We start from the raw sequence: 13,173 nt of genomic DNA, 5'->3' as shown, positions 1-13,173 counted from the left end.
TTGACTTTTGGCGATGAAGCTCCATCAAATACCACCGTGTATCGTTGGTTTAGTGAATTCAATCGTGGTCGTCCAAAATCGGCTGTTGTGCCAGAAAACATCGATGGTTTGTGCGAAATGATTAAACAAAATCGTCATGTTACACTAGATTTACATTACACATTTAAGTGTACATTACACTTAGATTTAGCTAAAGATAATTAAATATGTGTAGCAAAAAAAAAAAAAAATAATAATATATTTTCTGTCAATTTTGGCTTCATTAAAACGGCCTCCGTTATTTTTAATTACTTGTTACCAAATTTAACTTATTTAAGTATTTGAGGTCTTCCATTCACTTTGTAAGCATTCCAACAATTGGGCTGAGAAAAAAACATTTCGGCCGGCTAGATTTACTTACACATATATAATCGCATTTTTCTGAAGTATATTCAGACAACCTTCTTAAATCAGTTTTATAACCGGACATATTATTACTATAATTTTCCTCAAACTATTGCTCTACCACTACGATAGTTAACAGTCTGCACAGTGTTTGTTTCTCAAATCCATTCTTTCTTTTAAATTGGCGCACAAAAAGACTCATCCGTCTATAGAAAATTTCAGTTTAGTTTGTCCACTTATGTCATTATTGTTAGTTTATAATTAATAATAATTATGAACTCACCTGCAAATTTTTATTGATAAATTATTTATTTTCAATTAATAAAGATAAGAGGGCATACAAGCACCTAACAATATGAGTGACTAAATTTGAAACAAACAATACAAGGACGGGAATAATGGATATAAGAATGAATGAATATGAGGACAAAGGAATTGACGAATGAGATATTACTCAAAATAACTATAACAATAAAATATTGAAAGAAAATAAAATTTTAAAGTAACTAATAAAAGTATTCGAAAATATTATCAGGAAGACTCTAGAATCATTAGAGTTTAAAAAATTACCAAGAAAGGACATAAAGTTTATTATTGTATGTAAAAAGATGACCATAAATAGAAAATAATGGACATTGGGAGAACAAGAAAAAAGAGCAAGTGGAGGAAGAGCCAAGAAAATCAAAGAAAAGAGACTTGGAGGCAAGGGTATAAACCTACAGATTTAGGAACTGCTGAAATCTTTCGTGGGGTGTTAATTCTTCCATTCATTTGGAGATATTTGAATCTATGGGATATTATAGATCATAAGTCACCACCATCATGTCAGTTGCGACTAAATTATATTTGTTTTGTTTATTTTTACGCGTTAAAAATGTTCGGTCGAGGCCATTACCACCCCGACCACCCTAGTTTAGATTACAAACGTAAAATGCGAAATACGATAATATTTTTTGTGCCAATTATAATTCCGTCGAGCCTTTCTCGTTTTATTCGACGCCATTCCGGGCGAGGCAGGGCCTTATTTATATACTCTGTCAACGCCACCCTAAATAATATCATCGAACCCTAATTTTTTAGGTACTTGTATAGCGGCGAGACACAATAGACTGTCGACGAATTGTTTATTGTTCGCCATCTATTCACGCCAGCAGGACTTGTAGCCAGGTTGGATTTAATGTCTCCTGCATGTCCGGTAGCTTCTCTCGAAGAGTTTTTGCACTGCTTTTGGACGGTTTATTTTAAATTGTCTATTTTCTACGAGACAAAGGCCGGGATATGATATAATATCGGTGATTTTCAGAGGTATCATGTCTCAGTGTATGTTTCGATAACATTTAGTATTCTATATCTTATTTATGAACAAGGCCGTTATGCCATACCTTATCGAAGGCTTGTACAACGTCTGAATATACCATTTTACATTCATACGATCGTCGAGTAGTTGTTAACAAACCCACACTGATGTTTTTTTCTCCCTATAATAGGTTTTATCCTTTTCAACAACAACCTTATTTTTTAATTTTCCACGTTTGGGGTGGAAATTTCAGCCATCTTCCAAACATCTTTTATGTGCTTTTATGAAATGCTTGATTTATCAAGTTGGCAAGGCTGTTATTAAGTCATAACCTGGCGCTTTATTTATATTAATGCTAATCTTGATAATTTAGGTTACTTCTTGCGGCGTGAGTAATTGAATCGTTGATTTTCACACACTAAGATTGTTCTGGATGGTCAGCTAATGCTTCAGCGTTATCTTGATTACTGTGTACCCTAATTCCATCCAAGTCTCTTACTGGTGGACTCTAGACATGACATTTCTCAAATAGTTATTTATTTGTTTTTAATTTACAATATTTCCCTTTTTAACCCTTGGTTAGCTTTGAGGCGTTCTATTTTGTTGTCATTTTTTCCTAGCTTTCCTGTTTCAGAAACTATTTCCTAAATTGTTTTCGTATAATTAATTCCTTTAATTGTTCTCTTAGTTTCTAGAGTATTATTCAAAGAAACTCGCTGGATAGCTACAATTAATTTTTCTGCTTCAAAATTTAATCGTTCGACTGTCCTAAGGGGTACATTTAGCTGAATTAGATCATTTGATTCTTCAATTGCACAAATCCTTCCCAATCTGTTCCCTTAACGTTAGATTATGTTCTTCCCTTATTATATTTTTAAGAGTGATCATAAAAAAATTAAGGCAACAACTTAATGAAATAATCATTTGAATACAAGTTACTTCACCACTGACATAGAAAAATAATATAATATTAATGATGAACCAAAACCTGATCCTACGCCAAAGAAAATATTATTATTTAATTATAATGCCAGTCATTACAACTTTATACCGTAAACTGACTGGTCCAATTACTCGACAACATCCGATCTTATAACGTTTACCATTTTCTATAAATTTTACGCCGGAGACCCGTAAAATGGAGACGTGCTCGTTTTTCAAAATCTCATGAGAATATTGCATTAGATGTCGACCTCCTCCTATACCATATAAATTAAACTGAAATTTGCACCTTCTGCTTCTGTCGTAGTATTCACTGGAAATGCATAAAGCGCTTTTATATCGTATAACATATTACGGTATTCAAAGAACTTTGATAATGGTAATGGTGGGTATTATTACACGAATAATGTACTTACGTATGTTATATATAAAATCATCAATTTGATTTAAATGGTATTGGTGTTAATTGTTCTTACATTTTTATATTACACAATTTTAATCATACTGTACCATGGTCAACATAATTTTAAATGTATATTATACAGGGCGTCCATTGAGAAATTTCATAATTTAAATTTTGTTTTGCACAACAATGTTTAGTGAGGGTAAAATTTGCTGCAATCCTTTGAAAAGATTATATTCAATGCAATTTTTACCTACTAGAAGATGGCCCGGTATTAATTTAGTAAAAAGTAGATAAAAAAATTCCGTGGAATCTATTCTGCAATCAAATATTCGAATTTTTGAGCGTATAAAAATAATGGATGAAAGGTATTTTATATGTAAATACAATCTGCTGATAAAATGAACATTTTGATATATAACATACTATATGATCGAAATTAAATCTTAAACATCTTAGTTGAGATTATATTTAGAACTTTCTTTCTGACTTTACTCGACGAAACTTCTGATAGTTCAGATAAACAATTAAAAACTACTTTTTAATTGTTTAGTCAATTTTAATAGCTGGACCAATATATAGTTAGACATAACTCAACAATAAAATCTACTAGAAAGGATGTAAAGCACTTTTAAGGAACTATATAAAACTAATTGAAAACTGTAATCTGAGTTTTTGGGTTTTAATTTTTAATTTTTCAGATAGTTCAGTTCCAACCTTCGTAGGGTGAAGACGTATTTTCAATACGGTCCAAGCTATAAAAAGATACCTTTCTATCCCAGTATTTTATTACGGTTATTTAATTGAGTGTTAAAAACGCATAACAGATGCGGCTATCCGTCTCTCAGTGGACCTAAAGTGTAGTGAATACGTGTTTACGTGACCAGACAAAAGGACTGCATCTCATTTTTATTAGTGTTTAAAATAATTTCATCTTATTTTACAACAGTCCTTTTGAAATTCATTTATAGTATTTATAGTAAAAAAACTAGTGCTAAAATAACGTAAGTGAAAAATGAAGTGCGTGAAATAAACAATGTATTTATTTTATTTTTTTTTATCCTCTGGAAGTAAATTAAATAAAATATTAAAAATTAAAAAATGGCAAACAATAGCGATTCAACCAAATCACCTGCACACTTTGATATAAGATTAGAACAAACAGCAATAACGCAAACTCCACCATCAGAATGGACTACAGTCGTTAACAAAAAACGATTGAGAAGTCCAGAAGAAGAAATCGCGAGGAAACAAACAAGAATCAGTGACTATTGGTTGCAGAAACCGATAGAGACAAAAAACAGTTTTAGCAACCTGTCGGAAGAAATTGAAGAGAACATACAACCAAGCCCTGAAAAAGTTGTTCCCAAACCACCACCAATAACAGTCTATAAGGTAGGAATAATAAAAAACATCCATGATTTATTAAAAACCATTACTACGAACTATACAATTAAAACAGTGAGCTATGAAACAATTAAAATCCAATTGTTCGAAGCGGATCACTTTAAAGTTCTTATAAAAGAATTAGATGAAAGAAACACCCAATACCATACATTCAGGCCAAAATCCGAGAGAACATTTAAATTCGTACTAAAAGGATTACATCACGGGACGGACTTTAACACCATCAAGGTAGCACTAGCTGAAAAAGGCCACGAGGTCGTAAATATTCACAATATACGACATCACACGACAAAAAAACCTCTGCCTATGTTTTATATAGACATAAAACCTAATGGAAACAATAAGGCGGTGTATGAAATCACCAAATTGGAAAATAATATTATTAAATGCGAACCACCACATATAAAAAGAATTATACCACAATGCACAAGGTGTCAAGCGCACGGGCACACAAAGACTTACTGTCGCAAATCATATAGATGCGTAAAATGTGCAGGAGAACATAAGACAGGAGATTGTACTCGTAAAGTTCGCGATGAAAAAGTGAAATGTGTCAACTGTAACGGAAATCATCCAGCGAACTACAAGGGTTGCGCAGTTCACAAGCAACTACAGCAGAAACTCTATCCTGCCTTAAGGGAAAAAAGGCATCAACAAAAACAATCCACTACTACCAATTTACCACTACCCACCAGAACAAGTCAACCAGACATAACCTATGCCCAAATAGTTGAAAATGGTTCAGCACAAAAACGAGAGACAATATCTCAACCTACTGAAACTAGCAACATCTCAAGATTAGAAAATATGATGGCCAAACTAATGGATCAAATGAGTACGATGCTTGGTCTACTCACAACCGTCGTAAGCAAACTTGCCTAATGCCTGAAACCAATAGCTACAAAATCGCCGTCTGGAATGCCAATGGGCTCCAACAACATGCCAGGGAACTAAAAATGTTCGTAATTGAACAAAATATTGACGTTATGATGGTTTCCGAAACACACTTTACGGACAAAAATTATTTGAAAGTTCCTAAATATAAGCTTTATCATACAAATCACCCTGATGATAAAGCACATGGAGGTACAGCCATAATAATTCGAGATGATATAAAGCATTTCGAAAAAGAAAAATTCCGCAAAGACTACCTGCAAGCCACCAGTATAACCATAGAGGAAGCCCATGGACCATTAACAATTTCTGCGATTTATTGCCCACCCAAACATAACAACAAGGCAGAACAATTTCAAGAATTCTTCCGTACGCTAGGTAATAGATTTATAGCAGGAGGAGATTATAATGCAAAACATTTAATGTGGGGTTCAAGAATAATAACCTCAAAAGGTAGAGAACTGCTCAAAGCCATAAGGATAGATAACTTACAACATATCTCTACTGGTGAACCAACATATTGGCCTTCAGACAGAAATAAAAAACCAGATACAATAGATTTCTGTATTACAAAAAATATTGATCCAAAAAAGTGTCAGGCAGAGTCATGTTTCGACCTGTCTTCTGATCATTCACCAATAATAGTAACAATTTCTTCAAAAATTACCATCAAAGATAAACCCCCTTCTCTGTGCAATAATAGAACTAACTGGCCCTCATTTAGAGAAAACTTAGACCAAAATATCTCTCTAAACTTACCGTTACAAACTGAAATGGATATAGAAATAGCAGCAATAAATCTTACAAAAAATATACAGGAGGCAGCATATTCCGCGACTCCCAACATTGAAACATTTCCAAGAAAAAATACACATATATCATGTACAATACAGAAAAAGATAGCAGAAAAAAGAAAGTTACGACGAAATTGGCAACAGCAAAGGACTGAAGAGAATAAAAGAAAATTTAATAGGGCCATAAAAGAGCTGAGAGATCTAATCCAAATCGAACAGAACCAAGGCATTCAAGAATACCTAGAAAACTTGACATCAACTGAGGCTACAGACTATTCGTTGTGGAAAGCAACAAAAAAGCTTAGGAGATCCCAGCAGCATAACCCACCTATTAAAACAAGCGAAAATAATTGGGCGAGAAGCAATAAAGAGAAGGCCGACATTTTCTCAAAACACTTAAAAAATGTTTTTAAACCTTTCCAGTCTCAGCTACATAAAGATGACGAAAATAAAATTACTAGCTTTCTAGATTCGCCATTTCAAATGGATTTACCGCACGAGAAATTAACGGTCAAAAAAGTTAAACATACAATAATGAGAGAGATTAATATTAAAAAAGCTCCTGGTTATGACTTAATTACTGGCAAAATTTTAAAAGAACTATCAGAAAAGGCTATAAAACTATTAACATATATATTTAATGCTATGCTACGAATTAATTACTTCCCTAGTATCTGGAAAGTAGCTAAAATATTAATGATACTTAAACCAGGAAAAATACCAGAAGATGTGACCTCCTACCGACCTATAAGTTTATTACCAATAATCTCGAAAGTTTTCGAGAAGTTATACATAAAAAAACTAAACTATATAATAGAAAAAAGAAAAATTATTCCAGAACATCAGTTTGGCTTTCGCAATAAGCATGGGACTATAGAACAAGTGCATAGACTTGTAAACCAAATAAACGCTGACCTAAATGCCAAAAGATATTGTTCGGCTGCTTTCCTAGACATATCCCAGGCTTTTGACAAAGTATGGCATACGGGCTTGCAGGTTAAACTAAAGAAACTTCTCCCTCATCCGGACTATCAGCTACTAAAATCGTATCTCACTGACAGACATTTTATTGTAAATCAAGGCGATGAACATACCGAATTAAATCCCATATATTCAGGAGTTCCGCAAGGTAGTGTACTGGGTCCAGTACTGTATCTTCTGTATACGGCTGATCTGCCCACCACAAAAATAACTACTGTGGCAACATATGCAGACGATACAGCAATCTTAGCATCCCATGAAGATCCAGTCACAGCATCAATAAACCTACAAACCCACCTGGAGCAAATACAATTATGGTTGAAGACATGGCGCATTAAAGCCAATGAATCAAAATCCACGCATATAACGTTTACCCTGCGTAGAAGAACATGTCCACCAGTAAATATCAATCATCGCCAACTCCCCCAAGCAGACCATGTTAAATATCTTGGTATGCATTTAGATCGACGCCTAACCTGGAAGAAGCACATACTCTCTAAACGGAAACAACTAGGACTAAAATTATATCAAATGTATTGGCTCATTGGGCGCAAATCCAAGTTATCATTAGATAACAAGGTATTGCTGTATGAGTCTATACTCAAGCCCATTTGGACATATGGAATTCAACTATGGGGTACCGCTAGCAAATCCAATATATCCATCATTCAACGGTTCCAAAATAAGGTGTTGCGTGCCATTGTTGATGCTCCGTACTATATTTCAAATAAAGTGATACAACGCGATATTCCTCTAGAACCTATAACGAGTGTAATCCAACGTGTTTGTGTGAAGTACTTCGAAAGAGTGTCAGTGCATCCCAATGTACTCGCTAATCAGCTAAATATGCGACGTGATAGTGAAGTGCGTAGACTAAAACGTTTAACACCATCTGATCTGATTACTGGACATATGTAGAGTTTAGAATAAGCATTAGAATAAGACTAATTAATTAAGATAATATTTTATACAGAAGATTGCTTAATGAAGTGATTTTCTACATGCCATGTATATATAATATAAACAGAAGAAATACTTATTGCCAATAGGGCAGATTGTGGACTCACGAAGAGTAATAATAAAAAAAAAAATTTTTTTCAGATCTGTTGGATTCTTGACATATTGAAATTGGAATCTGACGAATTGTGACATGTAGTATAGTAAGATGAGCGATAAAAACGTGTACGTTTTAGAGCTGTTTAGGATCTGTAGAACCAATTTTCAACTAAGGAAGTTGAAGATAGAAGAGTGATCATATTTCTACAAATATAACGCATGGGAATTAATAATACGACTTTCTAGAGGATGTTTTTAATCATTATACGTACTTATTAATACATTAACTGGAACTTGATTGATTTTGCGCATTTATTTGCCATAGTAGTGAGTAATCATTGTCATCATCATTAACGCTGCTGTTGCTGCAAGACTTCGAATATTCCTCATTAAATATCGCGAAGGTTATCGAGAAGGAATTAGTTAGAGCTGGAGTAGTCACTGCATAATAGCAGAAGTGTTGCTTACTTATTTGTTCATTTGAAATTTTGGCGTTATCCTAGCGAGGCTTACTAATCTTAATAGCAGGATCTGCGCTTCTCTTCGTACCGTGTGCAAATGTCATAATTAATTGTAGCATTATATGTAGCATTGCTGTTATGTTTTTATTGCCACTCAATTTCATTAACTATTATGGACTAAGATTGCTGTTAATCATCATGGCTATTCTGTCATAGTTAATAACTTGTCATTGTCATCGTCTGTTAGTGATATTATCAATACAATCAGTACCATTACTTCTCGCTTTCTTATTTATCGAAATATTGCTGATCACCCGACCACCTCGACATGAAGATCTCGCCCGCTTAGAAGTCGCTTTATTTATTTTGCCTTTTATTATGTAAGTAGCTGTTATATCATTTATTTATATTAAATATAATTTTTATTTTACGCGCTCTATTTAGAAATAGCTCTACAGGAATAATAACAAATCAGGACAATTCAAATATTGCAACGGAACACGTAATAAAAAATAATCAGACATGGTCGGTGTAATTTTATTAAAAAGAAACAAAGTTGGAATTATTGCGTTTTCTGCATAATAAAATGGGTACTTTTGAAGCGACGCCACCATCTGTAACAGACACGGCTTTCCCGAAGAGAACGCGAGAGCGAGAGGGCGAGAGGGAGCGCTGAAGCGCCCTTGGTACATTCAAGAGTTGCACAAATTGCGTTCGCTCCGTTTCGCTGCAATATCTGATCGTTTTGGGTTCGGCTTTTATACTTTGGTTTATTTTTAGCGATTCGGATTTCAATGTTGACATCCGCTCTATTTACATCATATTGTTTGTATTTCCCGTTTATCTTTTGAAGAAAATTTGAAACGAATCAACATTTAGTAAAACAATCTACTATTCAGTTTAACTAATAACTAATCCCTCTTGTCAAAAAGCAATTAACATTTTTTTCTTAAAATTTGGGTTTATTTTAATATCATCGTGAATGATTAGAAAACTCAAGCTGCAACAAAGCTGTATATTTCTATGTGTTTTGGTATGATGAAAGGAAATATGATATGGAAAAAAATCTAGGATATTAGACTATAATTATAAGAAACAAATGGTTAAAATATTTCAAGCTTTAGATTGCCTAGTGAGTCTAAAAGTACATTTTCTTTATTTCCACATCCACCAGGAAATTTGTATGTGAGTGAAAAGCACTAGTGCGATTTCACCAGGACATTAAAGGGATGGGGGTAGATACCAAGGAAAATGGAGCCTCTCAATGATATCAGTGTACTATTGACGCATCAGAAAAACCTTCTAGATTCTTCCTACAAGCTTGAATGTATAAAGCGGAGCCTCAGTGGAAAAAAACATAAAATATCTTTTTCAAGTTAATACTCTTATTTTAATGTTATAATTAGTTTAATATATCTATATATCCATACCCACATCCAAAAACATAAAGGTTACGCCACAAAACCTAAACCTCTATTAGACCTTTCTTACAAACCTGTGTAATTTAAAGTCATATGAATTGGAAGTAATTTTTTTAGAAAGAAAAGAAATTCTGTTTTTATTCGAAATAGGTGCACTCTTTGCGAGGTGGACCCATTGTAACCAAGTCAGGATCTTTTAGGAGAAGGGGGGAAGTCGAGGAATTTTTCGCATATTTTTTTATCTAAAATAATTAGATATTTGTGTATAAAAAAGTGTATAAATTTATTGCTGAACCAATGTGAAGGAAGACCGGAAGTCGTTCAGAGCAAAAGCCGATCAGATTGCTTTTTAAGCACTAACCATATGATATGAGAAGCCGTAGAAACATTGGAGGCAATTGCTATTATGGTGATGCGATTGGATCTTTGGGCTCATATGCGGAGGTCGTGGATTCGATTCCCGGCGGGTGGAATAATTTTCTGTTGTTCCAGTTTGGTTAGAACATTTGTCAAATCACCCTAGGTAGCGGACACCGGGGCCTGAAGCGTTCCTTATTTTCAATCATTGTTTATTTATTCCTATTTTTCCTCATATGGGCTGCACTTTTACTTGGCCTACCCATTGTAATACTTAATAAAATGAATACATAAGTTATAGGGTAAATATCTAACACCCAAAAAAGGAAAATATGGACTCGGCACCGACTTCAAACTGATCAGTTGGTAGTAGTTAAAATTCCTTATTTATTTTTTGAGGTCGGTTTAATTTTTTTTGTTAAAAATATTTTTCCAAATAGTTTTAATCATGGATAATTAATATTTTCTGTCTGGCAGTGCTTTTTTTTTCATAACATTTGGTGTTCGTTGCTTATAACATAATAAACCCTTCTGATTTTACCAGATACAGGAGAGTATTCTTATTGGATTAAAATAAACATAAAATAAACAATAAAAATTTTCAATTTACGTTGTAATAGTTTATCCTTTCGATGTTTGATCTTTTCATCATCAGTAATAATGTGGTGCAAGAGTTTTAATTTTTTAGCAGAAAATCCTTTTGATATATCTTTTGACGTCTCTGCTTTTAAAATTATTTCAGTTTTCTTCAGACATCTGGAAATGGTGTACTGACAGATGTCTATTGATTTTATGAGCTCTTCTTGTGTTTGGCATTTATTTTCACTCGGTCATGTCTACATCTTCACGATTTTATTTTTTGTTTTATTGTCTGATTTGTTTCTTGTTTGTTTTTTTAATGTTATCATTAAATTCGCATTATTTCAAGTGAACTTTTCCGCAAGTTTATATTTTTAGATACTAATGTGTTGTGAAAACAATCTTGGGTAGATTTTCATAAGAAAAGCAAAAGAAGAGCAAGTTTAATATATATTTGGTTCAATTTTATACGACTTTCGTCATTATAAATACTATATAAACACAAGTACCGAATAATGAAATTTTGATTTACATCATAAAAATTAGAACTGTTCAAGAACCAGTTTTATTTGTTTTTTTTATTTTTGGATCATTTGAACCACACCTCCTAGCATTGGTTTTTATTACAACATGGAAAGCTGATTTGAACCAACATCAAACCAAACCACTTCGATTATCTTGTTGAAATATAATATTAGGAGAAATAAATTTGAAACGTAATGAAAGCAAAATGGATCCTGTCTAACCATGAAATAAAAGTATTAGAATTTGGAAACGGTTCAGAGTTCAAGTGAAAATATATAAAAAATATGACGAAAGTCGAGACAATAGTTAGTAATCAGCTGATTTACTGAGTATTTATTTCTTACTTCCATGTATTGTTTAATTAAGACCGCTTTTACAAAATATAAACATTTCCAAAGAAAATCTTGAAAAGGAAAAGATGTTCTTATATTTAGTTACGTACCTATGAATCTAAAAATACTCCACATGTTGCTAAAATTTCACAAAGCGCGTGGCCAACTAACCTATTATCTGGAAACCATTAACGATTTATTGATTCAGCATATAAACACTATTTCCTTACAAAAATGTACACAATCAATACGTCGCGTCACTCTAGTTCAATCGCAAAAGTGCCCGTACTGATATAGCCTAAAAATAATATCGAAGTTTTATGAGATTTGAGGATGCGAAGTAAACAAAATATATGGGGGGAAACTAATAGGAAAAAAAAAAGATTTTTCTTACGTCAGGCGCCATAAACTGCGTCACTCTTACATTATCACGTTTTTTTTTCAGAAATATTTTGGAGGCTTGGCAGGGAAATTAGTGATATTTATAAAATAGAGGCGTGTCTAAATAGACAATTGTATTTATATGTTTTTGAATTATAGATCTTCTTTTATGGGTTAAATTGTGTGAATGATTTATTACACATCGGGTAGGTATCTTATTTCAGAATTGGCAACCATGACATATTTTAAAATATACTAATTTGATTACTATGGGAATGAACGTGATTTTGTGCGTTATGGAAGATTTTTTTATTGACTGATATTACATAATACAATACACGTGTTAGAATACAATTATTAGATTATTAGAATCTTATTTTATTATTAGAATACATAATGATTAGTTTTGAAAAACTTTTTTGTAATGTTCCAAAGTAATTTCTATTTTAAAAAATACAGTATTTATGTAGGTAAAAAAGGTTTCCAGACAAAAGCTTATATTTGTTTTAAATTCGTGCCAATAAGTTAGCTGGTGTCATGGCATCCATTTGTGATGTCACGTCAATGTAAATAAACCGTAAATATTTGGAGACAAAATATAAATATCTCCGTGTTCATTCGGAATATCAGTACTTATGAGTACTTTGTATTCATTGAACATATATCTTGAGGCATGTCTACAAAATACCCAGATGTTGAACACGGGTGGGTTGGCAGCAGCGCCAACTAGAACCCGATAACGAGTAGCTGGCAACCCCGAGACGTTTATCTGGTATGTTATTGAAGGGTATTTTCAATCATTTAGTAACCGACCATCGTTTGGTTCAGACGTGCCACCATCGACTGCCCAAGCGTCGTCTCCAGGTAACACCGATACCATCCGTTTTATCTATTTTGTATTTTCCATATTGTTTATATTGTCAATAAATAACGGTCACATAATGTAAACACCACTGTTT

The 13,173-nt window shown here is 33.1% G+C and overlaps 1 protein-coding gene and 1 long non-coding RNA gene across 2 annotated transcripts in view; one reads left to right on the top strand and one right to left on the bottom strand.

Moving 5' to 3' along the window:
- NaPi-T (Na[+]-dependent inorganic phosphate cotransporter) overlaps nt 1-12,098 on the bottom strand; it is an 80,683-nt gene extending 68,585 nt beyond the window's left edge. Inside the window, exon 1 of the mRNA XM_076408019.1 lies at nt 11,944-12,098. Within this exon, the coding sequence (XP_076264134.1) occupies nt 11,944-11,968 (25 nt within the window). The 5' untranslated portion in view covers nt 11,969-12,098. The remainder of the gene's footprint in view (nt 1-11,943) is intronic.
- Nucleotides 12,099-12,843: 745 nt separating this feature from the next.
- LOC143198283 (uncharacterized) lies at nt 12,844-13,162 on the top strand. The gene is made up of 2 exons (XR_013006191.1): nt 12,844-12,986; nt 13,043-13,162. It is a non-coding gene; the product is annotated as an uncharacterized LOC143198283 (long non-coding RNA).
- The last annotated feature ends 11 nt before the right edge of the window (nt 13,163-13,173 follow it).

The sequence above is a fragment of the Rhynchophorus ferrugineus genome, unplaced genomic scaffold (genome assembly GCF_030347505.1).
Source record: "Rhynchophorus ferrugineus isolate W39M unplaced genomic scaffold, kcgeb_rfMv2 rfM6, whole genome shotgun sequence".
Classification (NCBI taxonomy): domain Eukaryota; kingdom Metazoa; phylum Arthropoda; class Insecta; order Coleoptera; family Curculionidae; genus Rhynchophorus; species Rhynchophorus ferrugineus.
This window is presented reverse-complemented; position numbering and strand designations above follow the sequence as displayed.